The sequence below is a fragment of the Canis lupus genome, chromosome 31 (assembly GCF_003254725.2).
Source record: "Canis lupus dingo isolate Sandy chromosome 31, ASM325472v2, whole genome shotgun sequence".
NCBI classification, from domain to species: Eukaryota; Metazoa; Chordata; class Mammalia; order Carnivora; family Canidae; genus Canis; species Canis lupus.
This window is the reverse complement of record NC_064273.1, coordinates 22,786,553-22,814,395: the sequence shown is the minus strand read 5'-3', so window position 1 is coordinate 22,814,395 and position 27,843 is coordinate 22,786,553. Positions and strand designations below refer to the sequence as shown.

General features: G+C 42.4%; 1 protein-coding gene across 1 annotated transcript in view; it reads left to right on the top strand.

Annotated features, from left to right (window-relative positions):
* The first annotated feature begins 22,743 nt into the window (after positions 1 to 22,743).
* Positions 22,744 to 27,843, top strand: part of ADAMTS5 (ADAM metallopeptidase with thrombospondin type 1 motif 5) — a 47,639-nt gene continuing 42,539 nt past the window's right edge. Inside the window, exon 1 of the mRNA XM_025449653.3 lies at positions 22,744 to 24,568. Coding sequence (XP_025305438.1) covers positions 23,453 to 24,568 — 1,116 coding nt within the window. The 5' untranslated portion in view covers positions 22,744 to 23,452. The remainder of the gene's footprint in view (positions 24,569 to 27,843) is intronic.

The window sequence follows — 27,843 nt, the reverse complement described above, 5'->3', positions numbered from 1 at the left end:
GACTTGAGTTGATGCTGTAATGAGTTGAGACTTTTGGAAATGAGGGGATAATGTGACTGCATTTTGTGTTGAGATGGATATGACACTGGGGGACCAGAACAGAATAGTGAATTGAATAGTGGTCCCTTAATTCTTAGAACCCCTGTTACCTTATCTAAAAAAAAAAAAGGTACTTGCAGATGTGACCACATTAAGAATCTTGAGGTGAGGAAATTATCCTGGTTTATCCAAACGGGTCCCTAAATCCCATCATATATATCCTTATAAGAGGGAGTCAAAGAGATTTGACACAAAGAAGAGAAGGAAAAGTGCCCAAAAAGGCAAGAGATTGGTGTGGTGAAGTCACAAGGCAAAAAAAGCTGAAAACCACCAGAATCAGAGACATGAAAGAGATTCTCCCCTAAAGCCCCCAGAGAAAGCACATTCCTACCGACACTTTGATTTTGGTCTTGTGATACTGATTTTGGACTTCTGGCCTTCAGAACTGTGAGAAAACAAACTTCTGTTGCCTTAAGACAACTGGTGACCATTTGTTGAAGAAGCCACAGGAAATGACTACAGGTACCAACAAAAGGAGAGGATTCCTTCACAGATATTATCACAGTCTCAGGGAGGCCAGACACACATGTTGACCCCTTGCAAGAAGAGCAGGTGTACAAAAGCAAGTGTACAAAAGGTGTACATCCCATCAGGGGTGTAAAGATGGCTTTCTCCTTGAGTCAAGGAGCATATCACAGCAATGTTTTTAGCTGTAATTCCAGGTTAAATGCATCCTCTCCAACTAAATAAGAGAAAGGAGATCATTAACCTAGCAGGGACAAGAAGGAAAAGGGTGTGGGGGCAATGAAAGAGTAAGAGATGTTTGAAAAGTGGAAAAGAATCCTTTTCAACTAAAATATGGACTGGATGAAAGGAATGTTAGCAATGAAGTATAAGAGGCAGTCTGGGTCCTTATTGTTGATGGGCTTTGATTTGGTACTGAAGATTTTAGACTTATTCATGTAAGAAATTCTGACACAGTCAATAGGAGCTTATGAAATATATATATGTGTGTATATATATATATATATATATATATATATATATATATATTTGTATATTTTTAAATGTGTTTGCCCTAGAAGCTAGGCAGAGAAGATACTAGAGTGAAGGCTGATAGAACTGATGAGTTAAAAAACAATTGCAATACTCCAGCTGAGATAATATGACAAAAGTGACAGAGAGGAAGAGATGAATTTCATTATTTTTTGAGGTCAGATTGCCTGGACTTGCTAACCAAATTAAATGTCAGGAATGAGGAGGAATCCAAGGTTTTGCTTTGTTTTGTTTTGTTTTCTGCCACAGATTGAACGGATGCCAATGTTATGAACTGAAAAAGGAACGATGGGGGAGCTTGCGGGCTGTTTACTCAATTCATTCATTCATTTAATAAATATTTACTGTCCACCTACTTTGTCCAGGCTCTGGGCTGCTGATGTTCAACTTGGGCTGATTCCAGGACCTTAAGAAGGTCAAACAGTACAAAAAGGGTAAGGAGAGAAACAAGTCACTCAGGCAGTGTTTAATTTTTTGTGTTTGTTTTATTTCACTTTGGTTTTTGAGTGGGTGGGCAGTGTGGAAAGTAGCAGATAGTAAGTAAAGAGGTTATAGATGGGAAGGTGGTGAATGTGCCAGTAAGGATGTGAAAGAGGTGAATCAGCTGTCAATAAGAATGTTCTCTTATCTTATCTCCTTGAGCACAAATGCAACTTGGTAACTTTTTAATGACTGATTGACTTTGAAATGTTTTGGCTAAAGCCAAATATAAATGACATCCCAGGGGATCCCTTGGTGGCTCGGCGGTTCAGCGCCTGCCTTTGGCCTGGGGCGTGATCCTGGAGTCCCGGGATCAAGTCCCACATTGGGCTCCCTGCATGGAGCCTGCTTCTCCCTCTGCCTGTGTCTCTGCCTCTCTGTGTCTCTCATGAATAAATAAATAAAATTTTTAAAATAAATAAATAAATGACATCCCATATAAATCTCCTCCTCCTCTTATATGAATTTTTTAGACTGCATCATTAATAAAAATATGTAATTATCTATGGATATGAACATTCTAGTATGTTTGCAGCAGCTAGATAATGAGGCACTCTCAGTGTTGCACTTCATTAAAATTCTAGGAGCAAAGATAAAGAAGTTCAAATGAAACTGCATTTGTAATTTAGTAATCCTTACACAGTAAAATGGTCTATATAAAATGATATGCATTTACATACAGTGAGATACTTATTACTTTTATATACTGTCCAAACACATTTAAAAAAATAGCAGTCTAGGAAATAAACCAGAATATTCTACTTTTGATGCCCACTCATGATGATGCAATTGTATAGGATTATAAAGGCAGTATTAGTATGCAATAAACAATGATTATTTTCTTTTTTTGCTTGAAAGCCAGGACCATTCTTAGTCTATGGGCATGGTGATTCTTTTATATTGATAATGAATGAGTATCTAATGCTTCACAGGCCAATGACCACATACAAATGTCTCACAAGTCTGATGTCTTGGTTCAAAAGAAGATAAACCGAAATAATAGAGAAATTGTCCATAGCAATAATTATGTACATGGTACTTGGCATCCTTTTTGCTTTGTAAATGGCTCACTTTCAGGGATGTAAAAAGGGCCATCCATTTCCTGAGTGGAGTTTAAACTTCATCATATTCTCTTGGGAGGTACTCCATTGCATTGCTATTCGTAATTCTGCAGCAGAGAAATTTCTTTAATTTTTTCTTTCTTTTTCTTTTCTTTCTCCTTTTCTTTATTTTATTTTTTCAGAGGGAGAGAGAGTACACAAGCTGGGAGGGGGCAGAAAGAGGGAAAGGGAGAGAATTGCAAGCAGTCTCCATGTCCAGCACCAGCCTAACATGGGACATGATCCCAGGACCCTGAAATCATGACCTAAACTGAAATCAGGAGTCTGACACTTAACCAACTGAGCCACCCAACTGCCTGGAGTAATTTCTAATTATTAAAGGCCTCCAAAGTACCTGGCACTCTATAAAAATAACTTCTATTCCACCCAATAACATTGCTAAAGAGAAATGTTATTGTAATAGATAAGGAAACTGGTAATTTTCTCATTTTAATGGATGAAAAAAATATTATTTGGACATTTTAATAGATGAGGAAATTTACCTGGCAGAACGGAGATTCAAACAAACACATGATTCGTCAACCCCACACCAAGTTATTCCTAGCACAGCAAGCTACTTCATAGACACACTATTTAAAATAGCCAAATAATTAAAATACATATATTTGGTGTGCCTGACTCAGATTTAGTCCTTTGAGAAAAAAATATAATTTTTCTATTACAAACTTCAGCATATTTATGGATGTTGCCTTTAGTTGGTTTAAAGGACATAAATAGAGTACACTCAATTCAACTATAGGTGTCATATCTTTGGACTTCAAAATGTATTGATTTATTCTTAACCAAAAGTATAAAAATTACCATAATGTTTCACCTAAATAAAAACTTAAACAATTCTTTTCATTTAAAAATTATTTTTGTTGTTCTTTAACCATGCAGGACTGACCACATGTATTTATAGCCTCTCTCTTACTTTCTCAAGAACACACTGAAATGAAAAGATTAACCAATTTATTGTCCTACCTTCCTAGACCATCCTGTCCCCTATATTTCTCTCTCCTCAAACCTCTGACACCTCCTCCCCTTTCTTCACTCAGCTAAAAACCTTGCTTCCTACAAATTAAGAAAATAGGACTTTGACAACTAATGATTGTATCCAAACTTTTATTAACTCTTGGGTATGAGTAGGAAGGCTATTTAAGAGATCAATCTTTAGCTACTGTAAGGAGTCCTTGTGTGATTATCAAAATTGGTAAATCATTATTAGCATACCGCCAATCAATATGGAAGTCAATATCAAAATAAATAGCTAAACTTTTTAAATAGTTCCTTCTGAAAAGCAGACCTAGTAGGTGTGAAGGTCAGGGAATACTGTTTTTGACTCTAAGCTCTTTAGTATTTACTTAAAAATCTATATGATAAAAAATAAAATTGATAAAATTACAAAATTAAAGGCTGGAATAAGATACACAAAAATTATAATTGCCTTACTATTAAGATGTTAGTCTGGGTAATAATTTTACCAGGTTTCTCTCAACATTTTTAACTATTATATAATTCATATAAGTTGCCAACAAATCCATATACATAACAAATTCTTTTGTATTTTATTCTACTTTAGAAAACATTTTAAGGGTTTGTAAAAGAACTAACACAGTAGTGGAAGGGGAGAGAATACATAAATTTCTGTTTGTATATATTAAATCGTACTCCTGTAGCCAGGACAAGAGCTTATCCTCTGTTGGGCCCACTACTGGACAGGACACATGATGAGAGGGGATAGAAACACTTTCCAGGATTAATGGAGCTGCTGGCTTTATCAGTAAATGCAATATGCCAAAGAAATTACATATCAAGTAGGGTTTTCAGCACTGCAAAGGGAGTGCACTAGGAGAACGAAAGGCCCAGTTTCTTACCTGCAAAGCTAATGATCTAAACCTGGTCCAGAAAAAAAATAAAAATAAAAAATAAACTTAGACCAGGAAAATTCTCCAAGGTGGTAAGGATCTCCCAAGTTTTCTTGGTAGACAGTAAGCTGATTTCAGAAGACTGTCATTCACACTTCACAATGACAGATAAGCCATCAGAATCATCGAGAATTGTCCTTGACAAGGAGAACCTCAAGGCACAAGGAATTGGCTAGATTTCTGAATCTCTGATTTTAGGTCAATATCACATCATCTATAGCCAAGAATCAAAAATGAAGATAATTTTTTTAATGAAGACGAAATTTGTCTTTCAAAGACTTTGCCTTCTACTCTATTTTTTTTCTAGACCACTATAAGAACAGTCCTTAAATGTACAGCTAATCACCTGGGCCATAAATGAAATGATCCCAGTTGACTGTGGTTTTCCCATGGATGTAACGTTGTAATAAGGGAATATTTCCTAATCAACATCCTGGCGCTCAATTTCTTTTTTCATAAAATGGTAACAGATTCTCTCTTAAAACTGTTTCACATTAAATTATAAATTTCTGTACTGCACAGTGTAAAAGTTGAACAGTATAGAGAAGTTGATATATTTGAATAATGCAGTAACTAGACACACAAGACTACTTAGTTTACTGAAGATATAACTGATAGAAATACTTTGTGGATAAAAATAAGCAAGTAAGGACCTCCTGAGGAGGAACAATATTGTATATTAAGGAACAAGATTTGGAGTCAGGAAACGGATTAGTCTCTGCTCTGCCGCATACCACTCTTTGGCTTTTTCCAAGTAACACATGATTTTCACGTTTTAACATACCTGTAAGCAAAATAAAATTTATAGTGTCCTTGTCATAAGGACGTACCCAAAATGACTGCTATAGTGACTGTCACAAGTAAATGTGACAGTAAATATTTGGATGTTGGGACCACTTGGTAAAAAATTAAAGTATATGTGCACAAAAGTAAGTAGCAGATCTTTACATCATGTGTCCTACATGATTATTATTGATTATTGGTAAGGAATATTTGAGACCAGGAGTCAAAGAACCCAGCAGAGGGAGTTGTATAGGCTCTCAGGAGACCATCTGAAGTCTTAAGTATTGGTTCATGTCAGAAAACAGACATCAATGACGTAACTGTGAGTGGCCTCCTGCCAGAGTTCCCAGTAGTTGGCAGAACATGGAGCATGTGACTTATCATAAGTCAAATCAACATAAGAGAGGAACCACCTGTTGTTTAAAACAAGTGCCTCATTGAACTTGTTAAAGCGTGAGAAAACTCAGGGAAAAAGTGATATCTCTAATGCAAAATGCATAATCCTCTCTCTACTTTCTAAGAATTCCCTTTGCTACTCCTGTATCTGTTCAAAGTATCTCTTCTAAGCTTCCTCTTTAGAGAAGACCAGGAGCTGGGAGCTGGGACTTCCTATGGCAACACTTTACCTAGGCTCTGCCTTCTTTACAACTTTGTGGATATCAAAATAAAATGGGGTGGTATTTCTCTTTAGCTTGGTATATAAACTATACTAGAAGCCCAATGCTACCTACTTAGCCTGAGTGCTGTCCCACGTATTTTAACTTTAATTCAGTTTCCTAAACCAAACACCGTCACCATTCACAAAACCTTTTATATTCTCTTTCCCTTCAGCTTAGCTAAGGGGAAACTCTCTCTCTCTCTCTCTCTCTCTTAAATTTATACTTACATTTCTGTTTCACTAAAAAGCCTTCTGGACTTCCTACGAACTCCCCTTTCCTTCAGTGACTGGGTGAAGGACTCTTAGACCATGCAAACACCCTGATCTTAGACATCCAGTTTGTTGTTTACAAGACATCTGGTCCGTAATATTTTTGTCATAGCAGTCCAAATGGACTCAGACAGAGGCACATTGGATGAATTAAATCTTCGGTACCTTCTTCCAAGTCATTATCTGCAGCTGTATGGAGAGTGTATGATGTATTGCATATAGTTTTATTTTCTGTATATTGTGAGCTCTGGAATCTTGAAGAAGAAGAAGGAAGAAGAAGAAGAAGAAGAAGAAGAAGAAGAAGAAGAAGAAGAAGAAGAAGAAGAAGAAGGAGAAGGAGAAGGAGAAGGAGAAGGAGAAGGAGAAAAGGAGAAGGAGAAGAAAAGATAAAGATAAAACCTTCTGACTATGGAAGCACTGCCCATCCGAGGACCAGCCTTTGATATGCACGCTAACTAAGCCAGAGCCATACCTCCTCTATGTAGCTCATGGTCTACAGGAAACAGTATTCCTCTGCCTTAATCCCCCCATGGCCATATGTCAGGCAACCAGGGACCTCACCTATGGCCCAAAGCCTGATGAAATACAAATTAGATAATCTTACACTCTTTATCCTGCCCTGCCTTGCCTTCCTGTGGAAACTCCAATAAAGGCCTCAGTGCTTGCCATCTCCTGCTTCTGCATCCTAACCAACACCTGCTATTCCCTCTGCCACCCCTGCGAGGCAAGCTGTGCCTGTCATTTCTGGGGTAACTCTATCATTAAACTGTTTTTTAATGACGTAGACCCTTCAGTATCCTCAGTCAGAACCAGGCACAGAATATGAGCTTTATATTTTAACAAAGTATTTTTTTATTTTAAACATTTCTAAATTGTACCTTTTTATACTCACCTCCTCTCTTTTTTTAAATTGTACCTTAATGCTGTCTCATAATATCCTGTTCTTTCAAGTAGAAATTATTCATTTATCTCTCCACGTATCCTCAGAAACTCTATAGTTTTAATCAACTGGTTCCGTGAAATGCATTTCACCTCTGAAATTATATTCCTATTTTGACTGTTGATTGTGTTGGCTGTACATTTTAACATTTGATTTTTAAAAAAGATTTTATTTATTTATTCATGAAATACACATAGAGAGAGAGGCAGAGATATAGGCAGAGGGAGAAGCAGACTCCCCATGGGGAGCCCCATGTGGGACTTGATCCCAGGACCCCAGGATCACAATCTGAGCCACCCAAGTGCCCAACATTTGATTTTTGTGTCTGTGTCTCCCACATATTTAGATAAGGAGGTGTTGTTTGCTCTTCCCTTTACTTCTTCCGTGCTTATGCATCCCTGTTCATGATCATTAGTTGTGACACCCTGATATTGCAGATTTCAGCATTCTTGCTAGTGGAGGCACTGGGGGCATTACAAATATATTCACTAGGTTCCATTTCTGATGTCTGAGCTTAGATCTATAACTAACCTTACAATACAGCTTACTACAAACCATTGCTGCAAGTAGCAGGTACTTGCCATTTTCTTAAACCCAATGTAATGATCTAGGCATGCTAGAAAGAGGATTTAAGTTGAGGCTACAAATAGCGAGGCTGACTCCAGACTTTCTTGCATTGTAGACACTTTGGTTTTACTCCTATTACCCTGCAGAAGCCAATGCCCTAGATGCTACTGCCCACCTGTCCCAGAGTCCAGAAAGCTTATGGCTTTATGACTCTGAAATTATTTCTGATCCAAGGAGACATTCTTTACAAAATACCTATTTCTCTTTTCCTATTTTACCTTATCCATTTTTGTTACATTTTTTAGCAGGATATAAACATGTCTAAGTATAAACCTAGTATAAGTTTATGTACCCATACCAGTAACTCACATAAGCTTTGTGTGCCTTCTTGATCATAAGTCTGAATCCCTTGTTAAAGGTAACACTCTCTAAATCAATAAGAATACAGCTTATTTTTTCAAAGAAAAAGCATAATTCGGTAAATATTAAGTTCTGGACTATCACTTCATCTCCAATAGCAGCAGTGTAAATACTGGACACACATACTGGACTAAGCTTTGTACAGAAGACTCAGCATCTGCTGGGTTTAGAGACATGAGAAGGTTATGAATTATCACAACCATCTCTTTCTGAGCAACCTGAGAAATAGGCCATAGAGCCTGTTAAGGATTAAAATATAATTGGCACACAGGGCCCTTGGGTGGCTCAGTTGGTTAAGCATCCGACTCTTGACTTTGGCTCAGGTCATGATCTCAATGTCATGAGATCAAGTCCTGCATCGGGCTTCATGCTCAGCACGAGATGTGCTTTCGATTCTCTCTCCCTCTACCCCTCCTGCTCATGATCTTTCATTCTCTCTCTCTCTCTCTCTCTCAAATCAATCAATCAATCATATAATTGGCACAGCATAATTGGAACATGGCTTGAACTAGATTCTCCTTCCTTCTGACTTCCTTGTTTAGTCTTTTGGACCTATTTTAGGAAAAATTACAAACAAGATATTTACCAATCTTACTCTACTCAACTTTGAGCACAGAGAACTCTGCCCCTCAAAAAATAAAAATTAAAAAAATTAAAAAGTTCATCTGTGTTTAACGGTCTTCACCATGTTAATTATTCCCAACTGGGAAATCTGACCAATCCAGATTGGTCAAACCAGTTTACTTTTTCATTTACCTATTAGCTGATTCTCTCTTTTTCTCTGGGGAGAAGTTAGCAAGAGATGTACATGAAACAAGAGTGTCCTTCCATTTATATCTTAGAGCAGCACATTTCTTAATTTAATGAATGGGTGACATATGTGCAGAGCTTCTGAAAATGCAGATCCAATGGGTCTGAGGCAAGGCCTGAGATTCTGCATTTCTAAAAGCTCCCAAGTCAGGAAGACCCTGGTTTCAAGTATCAAGTGCCTAGAGCAGTCTTTTTCAAGCCCTTTTGGAAGATCCCCAAGATGAAAATTATTTTTATAATAACATGAAGAAATTACACTGGAGTTTTCCCGAAGGTACATAACATGTGATGCTATAGTGATTGAATATAGAAGCAGATATGAGAATCCAAATATCTTCTACAGAGAGATTTGCAAAAATACAAAACAATACCACTCACACTCACTTTACTAAACATTTTTCATTTTGGAGAATACAGTTATTTTTCAAAAACAATATATTACCTAAACTAGCACTGAATAGGCTTGCTGCTGTTATTAGTAAGTGAATCAACAGATATTTATTTTTAAGGTCTCATTTCTATCATCATAACTATTAGCAGATATAACCAAATATTGAGGACTGCTCATAAACCAAATTTTTGGAGGTTCTCAGTAATTTTTAAAGGGATAGCAGGCTTGAAAATATCTGAGATTCACTGCTATATAGAGGGTGGAAGTTTATTTTCCCTGTTTCAGCAGAAAAATCAAGAAAGAGAAAGCCTCCGACTCTATCCTATCAAAAAGACATTGAGAACCCACACATTTTAAAATACTACCTTAGCACAAAGTCCTTGTGGGCATTTTTGAAGGAAAAAAATAAAAGAATTTGGCCATGCCTTACACTCTTTTTAATGGAATGTCAATAAACATTCAAGGAGTTCTTATTCAAGTCCCTTAAGGTTGGGAAATGACGGAACAGGAAAACAAGTGAGTCTTAATCCCAAAATACGCTACATTGCCACAAAAGTAGATGAGTCAGTTTATCCTTGGCCTCTTTAAATTCCCATGTTTTCTTACCCATCTCGTGGATGAGTATTTGGGGAGGTATTTTCCTTATTGAACATATTATTTCTTCTTACAAGCTTCTCTTCAAAACATTTGCGGGGCAATGAGTCAAATAATGCATTGGTTGACTTCACATATGGCAAAAAATACAAGGATTTTGGAAACTTCAAACCAACATATTTACTCCAGGCATGCTTAATCTAATTGCCTGTGTCTTGCCTTCCCCACACCTGTAGCTTTGTAGAAAAGTTTGCACTCTCTCCTTTCCCTTCAACATCACTTTATCAGCGATTCACTGTGCTGCACTTTTTGTGTGTAACAACACACTTCACCGTCTTGCGACTTTTTTCAAATATCTTTGTCGTTGGTGAGTAAACTCTGCATTGCGCTAACCACCTGGAGGTTCTGTTCCATCTGCCTCCTTTTCTTATACCTCCAGGCAGCATAAGTGGAACTGTTCACATGGTAGATCTGAGCCACCACTGGATTCTCCTTTCAAGTGTTTCCATTTTCTTCTGTCTGAAAGCAGATGCTTATTTATGTCCTTGTCACTCCTACCACCACCAATAACAGCCTCCTTTGAACAAAACCTTGTAGGTTTGTTTGGTTGGTTTTCATTTAAAGCAACAGAAACTTATTTTCTCACACCCTGGAAGCTAGAAGTCCAAAATAAAAGTGTCAAGCAAGGCCACACTCTCTCTGGAGGCACTAGAGGAGAATCCTTCCTTGCCTCTTCCTGGCTTCTAGGGGTTGCCAGCAATCATTGGCCTTCCTTGGCTTGAAGCTGCTGTGTCCCTCTAGCCTCTGTATCACGTCCACATGGCCATCTTCCCTGTGTGTGTGTGTGTGTGTGTGTGTGTGTGTGTCTGTCCATCTGTATCTGAGTTTTTAGGACACCAATCATTGGATTGAAGGCCTCGCCTAACTCCAGTATGACCACATCTTAATTAATTATATCTGCAACAACCCTATTTCCAGATAAGGTCACTTTGTGGGGTTTTGGATGGTTTCTTTGGAAGAAACAAAGAGTTGTGGTTTTAGTTTTTGCTCAATCTCTTTACGTTAGCTGCTTGTTACTCATACGTGAGAATGAGTATTCAACACAAAATAAACAAAACCCAGAACCAGAAATGCCAGACAACTGCATAGGCTGACCACATTTCAAATTATGAATTGCTGTGTACCATATACATCAATTTTTCAGAGAGCCACCCAGTGATTGGAAGCGTGAATAGCATATCCACTAATCCTAAGGATCTGATAAGTTACATTATGTGGTGGGAAAGACAAGCGTCAATGAGTCTTCCCTCAAGTCCTGCCATATTGTTCCTACCTGAATTCTCTTCTGGATATAGGGATCTAGAATGCAGAAGTTTCTATTAAATTGAGTTAGAGTCATGCTTATTTTCATAAACTATAATTCTTTTTCTTTTCCTTCAACTGGGGCCAAGATCCAATATATATATATATATATATATATATATATATATATATATATATATATTTTTTTTTTTTTTATTTGCTTTGTCTCTCCTCATTTAAATCCTGTGGGATTGATTTAGTTGAAATTAGTTAAGTACAGATCTGATGTTGCTGAGGTGTTGGAGGCACATATGGATAAGGGTAGCTGTCCTTATACCCTGTGATGGCAGTATGGCATGTGTCAGGAGGGATAAAAAGACAATCACATAAACAACTTTAATGTTGTAAGGAGTATAAACACCAAAGGACATGAATAAGAAAGATGCATTGGTTGTTTTAGACTCCTCTTTACCGTTCACACAAACAGGGGAGTTAATAAGCAAGAGAAGATGCATCTCTCTAAACCCTTTTGGAGTTTCCACTTTTCTGCATCAGGCTTTTCTTCAAATTTGGCAGCTGGAATGTCTTAAATATCTTTATTCTTCATGGCTTTCATGATTCTCTTCCAAAACCTCCCATCAGGGCAAAATCAGAGATACACTCTTTGAGCCAAAATTTAAATGGATACAAAAGAGTTAAGACCCACAACTACTAATAGTAACAATACTAATTGTAATAATATTGTTTATTTGCTATGCACCAGGCACTTCACACCTATTTAAACTCTCACTCTTCATAAAAGCTTGTTGAGGTATGTGTTACAATAGTCATATTTTTGCAATGAGGAAATAGGTGTACAGAAGTCTAAATAACTTCCCCAGGATCACAGAACAGTGCCTGGGCTGGGATATGAGAGTGGGCATTTGGCTTGTTGCTGTGTTTCTCTTCTTTTCTTATCTTATTTTGAGAAGTGTACAGAAAGTTAGCAAAAGTAAATTTTCCTCACCTTTTGACAGAAGAACTTTGTCATAATGTAGAAAGCTGGTGGTTTGCTCTGACTTCTAAGAGCCACACAATTAGCGTCTATCTACACTGCAGGGTCAGGCATGGAGAAAAGGCAGGTGAGCCAAACATCTCTTCAGAGCACACATTCAGAGAGGTGTTAGGTTAACATTATGCTGCAAGATTTTACAAACATTTGCGGTAACGAACAGGATTAAAGAGACCTAAAATAACAGAAACATAATTAAAGTCTCCATTTTAATCATAAATGTGAAAATTCTGTGTTAGTGTATCCACGAGAGAAAAGGTGTTGGCAATTTTGATGCAGACCAGCATGAGACATGCACAGGTGAGTAACACAGAACCGAATAACAGAAAAAGCACTGATAGAACAAATGTCACACACTTCTTAGTTACCCGAGACTATGATTTTCAGAATAATGGGATAAGCCTGAGAGCTAACATCAGAGTCATAATACTGAATATACATTCTTATCATTTTCAATGCAAAAGTATTTAGACTGTGTACTGTATACAAAGCATCGAGTTAATGACTGGATAGAAGAGGACAAAAGAGCAGTGTGTAAAGTCAGATTCCGCTTTAGGTGACAGAAATCCTAAATAAAGTAGCTTACACAAAAACAAAGATTTTAATGACATTGCTGGATTCAAGGCCTCTAAAGGTATTATCTTCTCTCTCTTTTCTCTCTCTTTTCCCTCTTTCCACTGCTTGGCTTCCTTCTTAGTCTTTTCCCATGTGGTGGCATCTCTGCCTAGATGGGTTTTCCCCCTTTCTTCTTCTTGGGGTCATGCCTGTTTCTATTTCCCAGCTCCAACCATCACCTGACATCTGGGTTGGATTATATGGCTAGTTCTGCCAATGGACTGTAAGCAGAATTGAAGTATCAACTTATAGGCAGAAGCAGATAAAAGGGGCTGCCTTCTTACTCTCTCTTCCTGCCATTTCTAAGTCGGCTTCAGAGGCAATGGGTGGAGGCCTGGATAGGGTCTTAGGATGAGAGAAGCTTAAATTCCTGAATGATTGCATGGAGCAGCACTCCATCAACCCACAATGAAATATAATGATTAAAAATTAAAATTCAATTGGGTAAAACCACTGAGGACCTGAGAGTGTTTATTGCAGCAATTAGAATAAACTGAATAAACTTCAATTGTGAGAAACCATTGAGAATTTATGGGTGTTTATTATACCAATTAGATTTCTCTTTTTAATACAGGGCCCCTATATCTTCTAATCATGGAAAAAAAGTACATTTAGTTAATCACCAGGGCAGATGTCACCAGTGCGACTCCAAAGGGCAGAGCTCTTTCTGGAACCAACCATGATGGCCATGTGTGTGAGGTACTCTGAATTGCCAGGTTTGTTATCAAGTGCCCAGAGCTGTGGGAAGGGGACAAGAAGATCATCATTATTCAAACATGTGGATTGGGTTTCTCTGAAAAGGTGTGCCTTTATTATCACAGGAAGGATGATTAAGAAGGGTGGCAGACAAATTTCAATAAACACATGCACACATACTTCAAAAATAATTAACATACATGTTTTGTATAGTTAACACGTATCTATTCAAGCCTCCAACTGCCAGTTACTGAGCTAGAAACTGGAGTTATAACATTGATAGAGACAAGCAAGGTTCCTGTGTTCACGGAGCATGCATTCCAGTGGAGAAGACAGACACAAAGAAATAGACGGAGGGGGGCACCTGGGTGGTTCAGCTGGTTAAGCACTGGACTCTTGGTTTCAGCTCAGGTCATGATCTTAGGGTCATGGGATTATACTCCACATTGGGCTTCTGGCTCAGCACAGGGACTGCTTGAGATTCTCTCCCCCTCTCTGCCCTTCCCTCCCTCAATACCCACTACACACACACTGTCTCTCTCTTAAATAAATAAATAAATAATAATAATAATAATAATAAGAAGAAGAAGAAGAAGAAGAAGAAGAAGAAGAAGAAGAAGAAGGAAAAGAATTATTAGAGGAAGAAGAAGAATCAGAAGAAGAAGAAAAGAGGAAGGGTGAGGGAAAGGGAAAGAGTATGAAAAGACGGAAGGGAGGATCCCTGGGTGGCTCAGCAGTTTGGCACCTGCCTTTGGCCCAGGGTGTGATCCTGGAGTCCCCGGATCGAGTCCCGCATCAGGCTTCCTGCATGGAGCTTGCTTCTCTCTCTGCCTGTGTCTCTACCTTTCTCTCTCTCTGTGTGTCATAAATAAATAAATAAATAAATAAATAAATAAATAAATAAATAAATAAATAATTTAAAAAAAAAAAAAGAAAGAAAGAAGGAAGGGAGGAAGCCAAGAATAATTCTGAGATACTGAGCTACCTTCAGCATGCCAAAAGTTTACTTGTGCAGGAGGGACCCAACCATGAGACTTGTCAGTGATCAAAGGCAAAACAAACTTTACAATCGAATGGGGAGAGGGAAAGACAGAACCAAAAACACCCTGTAGTCTCAAGACATTGTTGTGCATTTCTTGGAGGGTAAACTGGCTAGAAGCTAACAGAGCGGCTAGAGAGATCCTCTGCTATTTAATCCGCTAGCAATTTTTTAAAGTTCTTTGTAAATTTTCTGAAAGTTCTATAGGATTTACCTGTGGAATATATGTGAGAGGCTTCCTCTGTGCCATATCTGACAGTTTCCTTCTGTGAATACCTCCACCTTATTTAGTTTTAATCTGCACTATTTTCCTCCAACTTTTCTCAAAGAAAGCCACTTTACATGCTAAAATGAAATAATGACAATGCGATTAATACTTTGGCAGAAATAAGTGACAATCTAAAATGCAGAAAACCATGCTAGAAATTATTTAATTACTTGTAAATATGTGTTTAGTGCTCCACATCCAACTACTGGTAATTAATTCTAAAGTTGTGAGGCAAAAGAACGCTTTCAGGTACCCTTCAACAGAGTCACCTAAAACACCTGGCCTTAACTGTCATGGACCATGGAAGAGCTGATAACTTTTGTGGGCAAATCTGTTGAGTGATGTGGGAAACAAAGGAGAAAGAAAAATTAAATTTCCTTACCATTCACAGCCCATTGACAAATCCTTGAAACAGGCAGAGTGACCTTCCTCTAGGGACTCAACTGCCTCCATGTTAATACTTTGCTAAGGGCAAAAGGCAATCTTAGCCCAACCCCTAGGATCCTGTAAGTCTATTTTAATATATAAAAATTCCTTTGGAAACCTCCTTTATCTTTACCCACCCCTAGATATATATTGGCAATCATCTCCCAAGCATATGACCCACCAATATACATCTGGAGGGCTTCATAACTTAGGTTTTATTAGACAGTAATAATGACCTTTCCCCCAACAATAGCTAGCCCCCTTCAAGTCCTAGAAACATTGCTTCCAAAATTTCTCAGAGACTTACCCTATCCTTAACCCCCTCCTAACTTGAAAGTATATAATGGGCCATGAGCCCAGTGAAACTCTTGCTGCCCACGGGTCCTGTCCCCGTGCTTTAATAAAACCACCTTTTGGCACCAAAAACATCTCAAGAATTCTTTCTTGGCTGTCGGCTTTGAACCCAAGTATCTTTCCTACATCAGTGATGACTCCTTCTATGGGATGACTTTGAACACAGATAGAAGTCTTTTTTTTCTTTTAAGATTTTATTTATGAGAGAGAGAGAGAGAGGCAGAGACACAGGCAGAGAGAGAAGCAGGCTTCATACAGGGAGCCCATCGCGGAACCTGATCCCAGGTCTCCAGGATCAGGCCCCGGACCAAAGACGGCGCTAAACCACTGAGCCACCTGGGCTGCCCATAGATATGAGTCTTATGAGTGACAACTTTATCCTTTCCTACCCAGATCTGTTCTCCAAAAATTTGATGTCCCACTTGCCTGAAGGAAAAGGGGAATTTTGGTTTTACCATATACCTGGACTGTAAAGGGTGTTGATGGATCGAGAGAGGATCCAGAAATGAAAAAAATGAAAAAAAAAAAAAAAAAAAAAAGCAGCAAAAGCAAGAGTCTGGCTTTTGGGAAGAATGCAGGAAAATGTGGCCAAAGATTAGTTCCCTGAACTATAAATCAATCAAACTCTACTTCTCTGTCTCTTCCTGCTGGCTTCCTGATTCTTTCAAAGATCAGATGTAGCAATCATGTTGGGACTCTGGGGTGTTCCAGCTACTAGTAAAAGGAAGTTTCCCACAGTCTCAAGTCTGGCTGGCTGCAAAGAGAAAAGGAGGAGGATTTTTTTTTTTTTTTTTTTTTTTTTTTTAAAGGAGGAGGATTGATGGTGATGGACATGGAAGAAGAGTCCTCCCTGGAACTTAGGATCACATCTCCATTCAGGCAGTAAGTAATGGTGGCACTCTTGCTTAGTGCTTCCAAAATGATTCTGGGGACAAGAGAGGGGTATAGGAGGAGAAGCACCTCCAAAGTAAAAGAAGGTAAGTAAAAACTTCAATGCCTTTATCTGAACCCCTATCTTGATAGAGGATCATCTGCTCTTCCATCTGTTAGTGCCTTACTAGGAAAGGTATGTGTTAGAGATATAAATATTAGTCCAGAGACAGTCATTACAAAATGATACTGGGTATCTTTCTTAAACCACCAAGGCAACTTGCAGTGACCCCAGCATCATGGGTGGGAGGTGAGCTTATGATTACTCAGTTCCTGTTTCTATTTCCTGCCTGCCCCAAGGAAGGGGGTGGGGGAAGTTAGGCAGTAACCAATTGGTATTTATTTATCAACTTTGTTTAGCCTAAGGTCAGTGTCTTACTTTACTGACCAGAATAAGGCAAATGCATTTAACATGGAGAGACTGAATAGTGTCCAGGAAGACTGATATTCCAGAGCTTGAGGAAGGTGTTGTTACCATGAAACCTTAACTTAAAAAAGCAAACAATTAACTGTTGCTATGAAACAACAGGTCCTACCTACTGCAATTACTACTCATTAAGGAATTTGAAATCTTTGCTTAACTTTGCCATCATGAAGAAAAAATAAAAACCTCAAGTGTTTCAAATTACTTTAGGCTGGAAATTCCTGATTTTCCATGTGTTTCCAGTAAGGTTTGATTTTGAGATGATTTCCGGAAAATAAAGAGCAAAAAAAAAAGAACTTGGGTAACTCATAAAAGCCAAGTAATATGCGCATAATTGTGTGAGAAAAGCTAAAACAACATTTCACAGCTGGTCAGCATAAAAACTGACTTGTCGGTTTTACTTTACAGATAGCACCTGTATGTCTTAAATAATACACATATACATTATTCATTTGAAGACTTTTATACAGTATAAAATTTCTGTGTATAAGAAAAATAAAAATCTATCTTTCCAAAAATTTTTTTTTCATAAAACTGCCTCTGCAGTGTATGCTATCCATCACAAGAGAGAGTGTTCTATAATACAATATCCTTGGCAGATAGCAGACACAATAGTTTTATCAGGAATTGCAGTAAATTTCGCAAAAGAAACAGAAAACAAAACAAAACAAAAAACTCTATTATGCCTGTCTCCGGAAAGTTTTCTTTGCAAAGGGCAAAGAGAAGTTGGTATAATCTCCTCTCTTATTCCTGCTCTGCTCAGGGCTTCCTATGCACAGGTTAGTGCAGCCTAGACGGGAAACTGAGTTAGGGGTGAGTGTGTGTGCATGCACACACATGCTGATGTGTGTTGTATGACCAATGTGTGTGAGATTGCACATGTGTATTAGCGTGTCCAGATGCCTGATAAACCACTGTGGGATAGAAGGGGATTTGGAGAAGGAAGTAAAGGGCTGGAAAAGTAGAGGAGGTCTAATCAGGTAGTTTCTCCTCTAAAAATTGAGGATTCATATCAAAGCTAGCATGGTAAATACACTCCTTTCCATATTCCCAAAGCGCACTCTTTGGTTTGGTTTTGTGGTAAGAACATTTAACATGGAGGGTACCCTCAATACATTTTTAAGTGTACAATCGAGTATTGTTAACTGCATATAGAAGCTCTCTAGAACTTATTTGTCTGGGAGAACTAAAACTCTGTACTCTTTGAATAGCAACTCCCCATTTCCCCCTCTCCCCGGGCCCTGGCAACCATCACTCTACTCTCCACTTCTAGGAGTTTGACTGTTTTATAGACGACAACATGGATGAACCTGGAGAACATTCGACTAGGAGAAATAAACCCATCACCAAAGGACAAGAGCTGCATAATTGTACTGTATGAGGTGACTAAAATAACCTCTAGTTGTTTGTTTGAGATTTTACTTCTTTATTGGAGAGAGGGCTCTAGTGAGCACAGGTGGGGAAAGGTAAAAGGTAGAGTGAGGGGAAGAAGCAGACCCCCTACTGATCAGGGAGTTCCAGAGAGGGGCTCAATCCCAGGACCCTGGGGTCATGACTCGAGCCAAAGGCAGACACTTAACCGCCTGAACGACCCAGGTGCCCCTATCCTCATTTTGAAGCAAATTTTTGAGAACTAGAACTTGCAAAGCTGAGTGGCACCTGAGGAAAGGGCTGGCCCAGAGTCTTTAAAGCATTCAGAAAGGGCCTTATGCAGCCTGGGGGGCAGGAGCGGGGGCGGGGGGGGGGGGGGGGGGGGGGAGGGAGGAGGTTTCTGTTCCCCGCATCTGCCATCAGGTCACAGGGGAAATGATACTAAGGAAGCTCAAAATCCAGCAATGCCAGGGGTAGGGATCTTGATGCAGGAAAGGAAAATTAGTGCACAGAGTAGAGAGGCTGTGATTCCCCTCCATGGGAGGTAAGGAGCAGGTGTTTGGCTAGAGGGGAATATTTTATTATCAGTTATTTCCTCACCCTTACCAGTAAAATCATGGATGGGGGAGGGGGAGGAAATGACACTTTAGCGAATGGAAATTTGAGAAAATACTACTTAAGGGGATACACAAATCCTATAGACTGAAGCCGTCCTGGAAATACATAGCTCAGAGCACCTGCAGGAGTTCCTCTCTTGCTTTTTTCTCCTTCCTATTTGAATTTTCCAGCTTGGACTCCAAGTATCTTCTGGTATGATTGATTCCATCTCTGAACTGTGAGCTTCTCTGAACATTAATCATGAGTTATCCAGGTTTATACACCTCCAGAGAACTTCACGCAGCACTTGGCAGCCAGCCCTCAACGGATATTTGTTAAACTGGATAGATTTTAAGAGGTATTATAGATTGAACACCAATCATTGAGGGAGTAAAGTCTTTAGGATTTAGGAGAGCTGGCCACTAGTGGACTTTTTATCCACTGGTAATCACTGTGGTCTCTATTCCCATCTTCTCATTAGTAGATGGAGGAAGTTGCCTTACATGATCTCCAAGGTAACTTCCCACTGTAACGGTCTGGCATAGGAAGTCTCACTTCCTTTTGGAAAATGTAAAATTATATATCAGGTGTGATCACATCCTCCATAAATGCAGTAAAAAGGTCTCATGAAAAATGCACAAATAAAGGTGATTTTTTTTTTTTTTTAGAATAATGAAAGACTGAAGTAGCAATGAGTCCACCTAACAGGATTGCTAATATATTTTAGCTTTCTACTGTAAAAAGAAAATAAAACTTTGGACTACTCTCATCCAGTGCAAATTACTTCCTTGGACTGACAAGACATTCATTGTTCTGGAACATAGCACTTCATCTTAATCCACTAGGGTAATATTTGAAAAGTATTACCAAATGAACTTCCTAAAGTAGCCAAGTTACTTTCACAGAAAAACAAAAATTATACCCAAGAAGAAATTTTCTCAATATGTAAGAATTTACTCGTTATATTTATATGCTGTATTAGCACTTTTCTTTGCGAATATGTGTTCTAATAAATATTTAGTACTTGATACTCATGTTTGGAGCTTTATCTGCTTCTGTTCTGGTCTCCAACATATTTCTAAACATTTGAATAATCTGAGTACAAATGTCACTATGTAATTACATTTAAAGGCATAAAACTCAGGGGTGTGATTTACTGAGAAATACAGTTTTTTTTGAAAGAGAAAAACTTTCACAAAGAAGAAAATTCAGCTGGAATTCCCATAAATGCTAAATAAGACCGCTCCTGTCTGTGAATGCAAGTAAGGATAGTTAATGAGTGTAAGCGACTGTCATCCAAAATGCTTATCTCTCAAAATGATCCATTGAGATTAACGATGATGACATGGTTAAAATTACTAAATCAAAGTTGTTTTAGAGATGATGTTTAGTGCCAAAAATTGGACTACTTTTCAGTGAAGTTGGTGTGAAGAAGAAGAAGAAGAAGAAGAAGAAGAAGAAGAGGAGGAGGAGGAAGAAGAAGAAGAAGAAGAAGAAGAAGAAGAAGAAGAAGAAGAAGAAGAAGAAGAAGAAGAAGAAGAAGAAGAAGAAGTTGTTGTTTGCTCTCCATAGACATCAGGACCTCGAGGCTTGAAGGCTGTTGGAGGGACAGAGAAGACTGCTGGAATCTGGGTTCCCCTTTACATCCTGATCCTGAATATCTCTGGTTCCTCACAACATCCAGCTGGTAGGATTGGCTTTGGGCTATTGACCACAGAGAGACTGAAGGGTTGTGGGGAAAAAAGGCCGGGGGGGGGGGGGGGGGGGGGGCTGGGTGGCGAATGATGGCCTTAAGCAATAGCAATTTCCTACCAAGTCTGGAGGTAGGTCGGAATCCACTAGGGGCTGTTGGTTGGCCAGCGGTCCCCAACAATCATTTATACACACACACGGGGGGGGGGGGGGGGGGGGGACACTAATCCTCAGGATATGCTTCACTCTGCCTCCCAGATGCCTGACTCCAGAGGGTGCTCTAGGCACTGGCCAAGGCGCATCACTGCGGCAGGTCTGAGATTCCCACCTGCCCTTCACCACCACTCCCACTCCCAGAACCTCCAGTCACCCCAGGACCCTCTGGTCTTCTCCCTGAAAAAGTGATCAGATCTGGGGGAACCACCTGCAGCCTGGGTTCCACAGAAGCACCCCTGCTCTCCTCCTCATCTCTGTAAATTAAAGGTAAGGAAGACAAGACTGTGCTAATCATACTGAATATTCACTAATTAGCGGGAAGAATGAAGGAGGGTGGCAGGTGCTGCTGCTCTTCAGTCGTAGACCTTCTAACCATTCCCAGATCGCTGGCTAGGACGTCCTGGGATTGTCCTTCCTTCCTTCCTGTTAGAGTTCATAATTAGAGGAAACAAAGGAAAAATCTAGTCTCAGTGACCATGCCACTCACCTACTAATAAGCACCCACCTGCACCCCGCTCTGCCCCAGTCTTTTCTTTCCTTTTTTTTTTTTTTTCTCCTAATAAGGATTTCTGAGAATATTGATGGTAGGTCAGGGCCTGGAGCGATGAGCGGTTTTAGGACAGATCAATACACATCTGGGTATCTAATTCCCATTTAAACAGGAGGAAGAAGAGAAAGTGTGGGCACAATTTTTTTTTTTAATTTTATGACAAAGAAAAGAAAAAGCTCAGTTTTCTGCCACAGTTATTAACTCTTTCTCGCCCTGCCTTCTTAAAGCAAAGCGGAGGAAGTTCCAATGACCCAGGAGCAAAGGGCGCCTTGCGGGCACCGGTGAACGGCGCGCGGGGCCGGGGCAGCCGGGGGCTCGCGCACAGAGGCGCGGAGGGCCCGGGGCGGGGGCGCCCTGCGGGGGCACCGCGCGCTCTCCCGGCCCGGCCCGGCCCCCCTGCTGGTGGCTGCGGGAAGTCAGTCCCCGGAGCCCGAACCCAAAGAGCGTCCCGACGCGAAGGCCAGGGCGTGAGCACCGCGGACACCCGGCCCCCGGGCGGCGGGAGGAGGCGGGAGGAGGCGAGAAGAGCGCGGGCCGAGGGGGGCGCACGGGAAGCCCGAAGCCCTGGGCCGGTGCGCGGAGTCGCCAGGTCCGCGCGCCCCGGGAGCGCACGGGCGCGCGGGGACCGGAGAACTTGGGGCAGGAACTTCCTACCGAGGGAAAGGAAAGCGGGCGAGAAGGAGGCAAGGAGAGGCTAGAAATGTCTCAGTAACTTAAAAAAAAAAAAAAAAAAAAAAAGCACCAAAACACCCCCTTTCGGGAGATGAGGTAAGCCGGGGTTAGCCAACCCCGATTGGTTGTGAAATAATCAGACAACCCCGGAGCCACTGTGGCTTTAAATGAGGCCAAGGAAATCTGTTTTTCTTACCCCAATACTCCCCCCCCCCCTCCAGTCGCCCTTGCTCCCTCCCCTCGTCCCTCCTTCCACCTCGCCGGGTCCTTCCCGGTCTCCCTTTCCTCGATCACCCCCCTCGCCCGCCCTCCCCCGTCTGATTAGGCGCGGACCGGGAAGGGTGGGAGGGGTGGGGGAAGCTCTCCCTTTAAGAGGCAGCTTGCAGTGACGAATTGTTGAAATTGCCATTGCAGGATGGCATGCCGCTATAAATTCATTGTTCCACCTCCTCGCATCTTCACAGCGCTCGCGCTGCTCTCGGCGCTCGCAGCGGCCGACTGGGGATGACGGCGGCAGGAAGACGCTGCATCCGAAGGGACCCGGACGCGCCGCTCCACTGGCTCCCCGCAGGCCGCCTCTTGCGTTTTTTCCTTTAATTTTTATGGCTTTCCCCCCTCTCTTTCCTTTCCTCCTCCTGGTGCTCGTAGAGTCAAGGAAACCCACAAAATAAGAAAGGGAGCGGGCTCCGGAGCTTGGACCCCCGCTGCCGGCGGGTGCAGAGCAGCAGGGGGCGGGAGGCAGCGCGCACCAGTTGCCCGCCGGGTGCGCGGCACCAGCCTTACTTTTTTCTTCGTGCGGCGCTAGCGGCTGCATTTGGGGTTGGATTGGTTGTTGTTCTTGTCCCCCACCCCCTGACCCCCACCACCACCACCACCACCACCACCACCTTCCTCATACTTGCGGAAGCCCCCAGAGCCCGGCTTTTCTTGTCTTAAATTTTCCCCCCCCTCTTCTCGGAGCACCAATCCCAACATTTTGCAAAGCAACAAAGAAAAGTTCGCACGCTGGCACTGAGGCCCGGGACAGGCTGGCGCTGCCGCCGGGTCCCCGTCCTTCCGACACTTGACTCGACCTTGCAAGCCAGTGCGTGTGTGTGTGCGTGTGTGTGTGTGTGTGTGCGCGCCCCCACCTCCCGCCCCGGTGACTTCCAGAGCGAGTAACAGATACCCATCAAGTCCCCGTGGCGCGGCCCCTCCCCGCGGGCAGCGCACTATGCTGCTCGGGTGGGCGTCCCTGCTGCTGGGCGCGCTCCGCCTGCCCCCGGTCGCGGCCGGCCCCGCCGCGGCACCTGCCCAGGATAAAGCCGGGCAGCCTTGGGCTGCAGCAGCGGCCGCCCAGCCCCGCCGGCGGCAGGGGGAGGAGGCGCGGGAGCCGGCCGAGCCTCCGGGCCACCCGCACCCCCTGGCGCCGCAGCGCAGGAGCAGCGGGCTGGTGCAGAACGTCGACCAGATCTACGCGGGCGGCGGCAAGGTGGGCTACCTCGTCTACGCGGGCGGCCGGAGGTTCCTCCTGGACCTGGAGCGAGATGGCTCGGTGGGCGCCGCTGGCTCTGCGCCTGCAGGACGCGGCCCGGGTGCGCCCCGGCGCCACCGGGACCACTGCTTCTACCGCGGCACGGTGGACGGCAGCCCCCGCTCGCTGGCCGTCTTGGACCTCTGCGGTGGGCTCGACGGCTTCTTCGCCGTGAGGCACGCGCGCTACACCCTAAAGCCGCTGCTGCGCGGGCCGTGGGCCGGGGCCGGGGCCGGGGCCGAGGCCGAGCGAGTGTACGGGGACGGGTCCCCGCGCATCCTGCACGTCTACACCCGCGAGGGCTTCAGCTTCGAGGCCCTGCCGCCGCGCACCAGCTGCGAGACTCCCGCGTCCCCGCCGGGGCCTCGCGAGCGCCCCCCCGCGCACAGCAGCCCGGACCCACGCTGGTCGCCGGCCCCGCGGTTCCCGGCCCCGCCGGCGGCCTCCCCGGATGGGGGCCGGGGACCCCAGACGTGGTGGCGGCGGCGGCGCCGCTCCATCTCCCGGGCCCGCCAGGTGGAGCTTCTCCTGGTGGCAGACGCGTCCATGGCGCGGATGTATGGCCGGGGCCTGCAGCATTACCTGCTGACCCTGGCCTCCATCGCCAACAGGCTGTACAGCCACGCCAGCATCGAGAACCACATCCGCCTGGCCGTGGTGAAGGTGGTGGTGCTGGGTGACAAGGACAAGAGCCTGGAGGTGAGCAAGAACGCGGCCACCACTCTCAAGAACTTTTGCAAGTGGCAGCATCAGCACAACCAGCTGGGGGATGACCACGAGGAGCACTACGACGCGGCCATCCTGTTTACGAGAGAGGTAAGTGCAGCCTGCGGGGCGGCCCGGGCGAGCGAGCGAGCAGCGCTGGTGGAAGGAGGCAGGTAGGTCGAGGTTTGGGCCCCCTGAAGGCCTTGCTGCTCCCACACACCTGCTGTCACCAGGGATTTAACTGCTCGTTGGGGAAACCCAGCCAGTCCTCAGCGCAGCTCCTGTAGTCAGTTCCTGGCCCCAAATGACTAGACCTTCCTTGAGTTTCTATCCATCAGGCAGGATACTGAGACCTGGAGTCCTGGATGCATAAATAGGATTAGAAGGGGGCTAGAATGCTTGGGGGAAATGTGCGTAGCTAAATGGGAAGAGGGGGAAAGCAAGTGTGTCTTCGGAATGGGGAATCTTTCTTCTTGACATTTGAGACGAATGTCACTTTTTATCCACGCCCTTCCTTTGTCAAGGATCCATACCTTCTTACTTGAGCCAATTCTGTGACAGAAGTTGAGGAAGGACTTTCCAAAGGAAAAAAATCCAAAGATTTTTTCCGATCTGGCTCCTTAATGGAGTTCTTACATGTTCACCTTGTGGAATCAATCTCGGTTTCCAGAGAAGGACGGAGTTCAGGAGGGCAGGGAGGATACAGAAACCTAACCTCGTCAGGTGCCTTTGCAACTCCTTTGCCTAGTCTTCCAGTCACCCAAGCAGCGCCTGTCCCTCCGGAACTGCCAGCGAAGGGTCACAACCAGATTGCGTGTTTGGGTTTCAGAGGAGTATGTTTCTGAAGCCCCAGTGTGGAAAGATCTGGGCAAAGAGTCAAGACATGAGGAAGGAATGTTTGCCCAGGATTTCCCTCTTTTAAGAAAGATGGTTACAGGAAGGGAAAGAAACTGATCTTCACAGGCCCAGAGGTTCTGGGAAGAACACGGTATCTGTCTGCCCAGTCATTCCCTCACCACGTTGAGCATACTCAGACCCAGAGTCTGGGCTGGTTTGTCAGTCTGGCTTGTTCAGAGCTCTGAAACCCACCTCGTGACTCGCCTCTGATTGGCAGCTTGAAGTCATGCCTCTCAGATGCCTGGTAAGAACTCCCTTCTAAACCTCATTCTTTAAATGTTTGGGATCCATCCAGGGTAGCTGAAGGATTTGAAATTTTGAAATATCATGCAAAAGCATGGTACGAATCGGAGCAACCAGAGCTAGGATAGCAAATGCACTGATGGCTTGCAGAAAGCTTCAGAATCCTGCAGCTCTACTACCTAATTCCCTGTTTTTACTAAGACACCCCTGGTATAAAGGAAGAGTGTTGATAAATTTGGAATGGAGAAACACTTGTGGTCCGTGGGGTAGACATAAATGAAAACCACATGTAAACAAAGGTGCCAGAGGGCAACCGTTTAGGAAGAACCTGGCAGCACATGATGCTATGCACAATGGAAAATCTTTCTTCTCATTAAGTGATCTAAAAACCATCCTTTAATTTCTCCGCGCTACATTAATCTTTGAAACGGAAGGGCATTCATTTTGTAGCCTTCCATATGAAGTGAAGTTCTCCTGTAAAACTAGCCCTGTCTTATTTGGTTTCCAAGTCTTTTTTTTTTTTTTTTTTTTTTTTTTTTTTTGGTAAGCAGTTTTCCACGTCTGGATTTCTTGCTTTGCTGCATCACAAGAAGCTGCCAAGAAGAAGGCTTCAGAGAGTTTGTGGAAGGAAGTTCTCTAAAGACAGAGGAAAAAAATACTTTTGTAGGCACACTACTCCAAAGAGTAGGTCATTTTAATAGTTCACTTTCATTTTTGAATACAGATGCACATTTTTGAATACAAATGCACATTCCATAACTTTTAAGACCAACACAAATTAATAGAAGACCCCATTCCTCCCTACCTCCTGCCCCATCATTTTCCTAACTGCTTCCCAGAAAAAAAGGAAAAGCTAGTCAGTGGTTCTGAATGATCTACCGCTTTTTCTGGGTGTTTGTTTTATCTGGGTAGCTAACAATTCCTATTTTCCAAGCTCTGAAACATATCAGTACATTTTAAGTAGATAAAAGCAAGGAAGAAAGAAATTAGCCTATCTTAATGTTAATAAGTATTATAATAACATACATTTTCCAAACTAGTCTGCACATGGAAAATATTTTACACGGGCCCTCCCTGGCCTCCCTGCCAAGCAGAAGCATACTTTTGGTAAAGCAAATCTCATTTAGCTTGCGGTTGGTCCTCTGGTATATACATCTAACTTGAGGGGAACCAAATATTTGAAAAAGCATGTGTATTGTGAATATATATACTCAATGTAAAAGAATGTTGTTGATTAGGGGGCTGAGAAAATTATTACAAAACCCTTAGTGGCATCCATTAAGAGTGCTTCAAAATGTCAAGTTAAGCTCCATCTAATACTTCAGAATGTGGAAAATAAGAGGACTAGAGCAGAAATCATCTGAGCTCTTCTACCAGAGAAATCAGATATCTTAAGACCTAAGAAAAACGTTCATGGCTACATTTTTTTTTTTTTTTTTCAATGAGAAATACCCTGAGTTGGCACCAGGGTCCTACTTTTACAACTCTGTTTTGAATGTAAGAAGTAACGTTGCTTAGCAGCCAGACGCCAAGCCATCAAATCCATGTTTTGATGGGCTCTGAGCACTGTTCAAATTTTGTGTCCAGATGTCTTCTCTTAAATTGCTTGTTTTTCGGGCATGAAGCAAATGTGTGAGGATATGTTTTCCACCCCTGTTTACTAGCCTAGGCCACCTTGAACGTTGCGTCTGGGAGTGCTAGTAATTCTTTTATCAAACTGACACACTTTACAGTACCCCGGTACTCTAATTAGAGAAACTTAGCACCAGTCAATTTTCTGGCATAGGAGCCGTTTTCATTCTGGAATAGCACTCATGCTGGAATTCACACCACTTCTGCCATCAAACAGTAGAAATCTGATCTCCCCAGGATTTAATTTTGCTTTCCAGAATCCTTTCCTTGTCCCTGGCTTCCTCTTTTATTTTAAAATAGGTTCTTTAAAGACAAACTCTTAAACCCACTTTGGAGACCACGGAGCCTTTTTTTAGAAACCATATCCTTACCTGCCGGATGACAAAATTGGAGGTTGTTTAACCCCCCCTCATCCCAAACTTCACCTGGATCAAAAGTACTGGATTAAAAATGAACCAGCTACAGACTCTGTAACATACAAGGCCCATTCACCTACATTAACTATGATTGTGCCAGTTAATTGGCAATCGTCTCTCGGCTAACACCTCTCTTTTATGTTTTGCCTTGCAGTGCTGGGGAAGGACCCCACAGAGAGCATTCCTCCTCTACCAGCC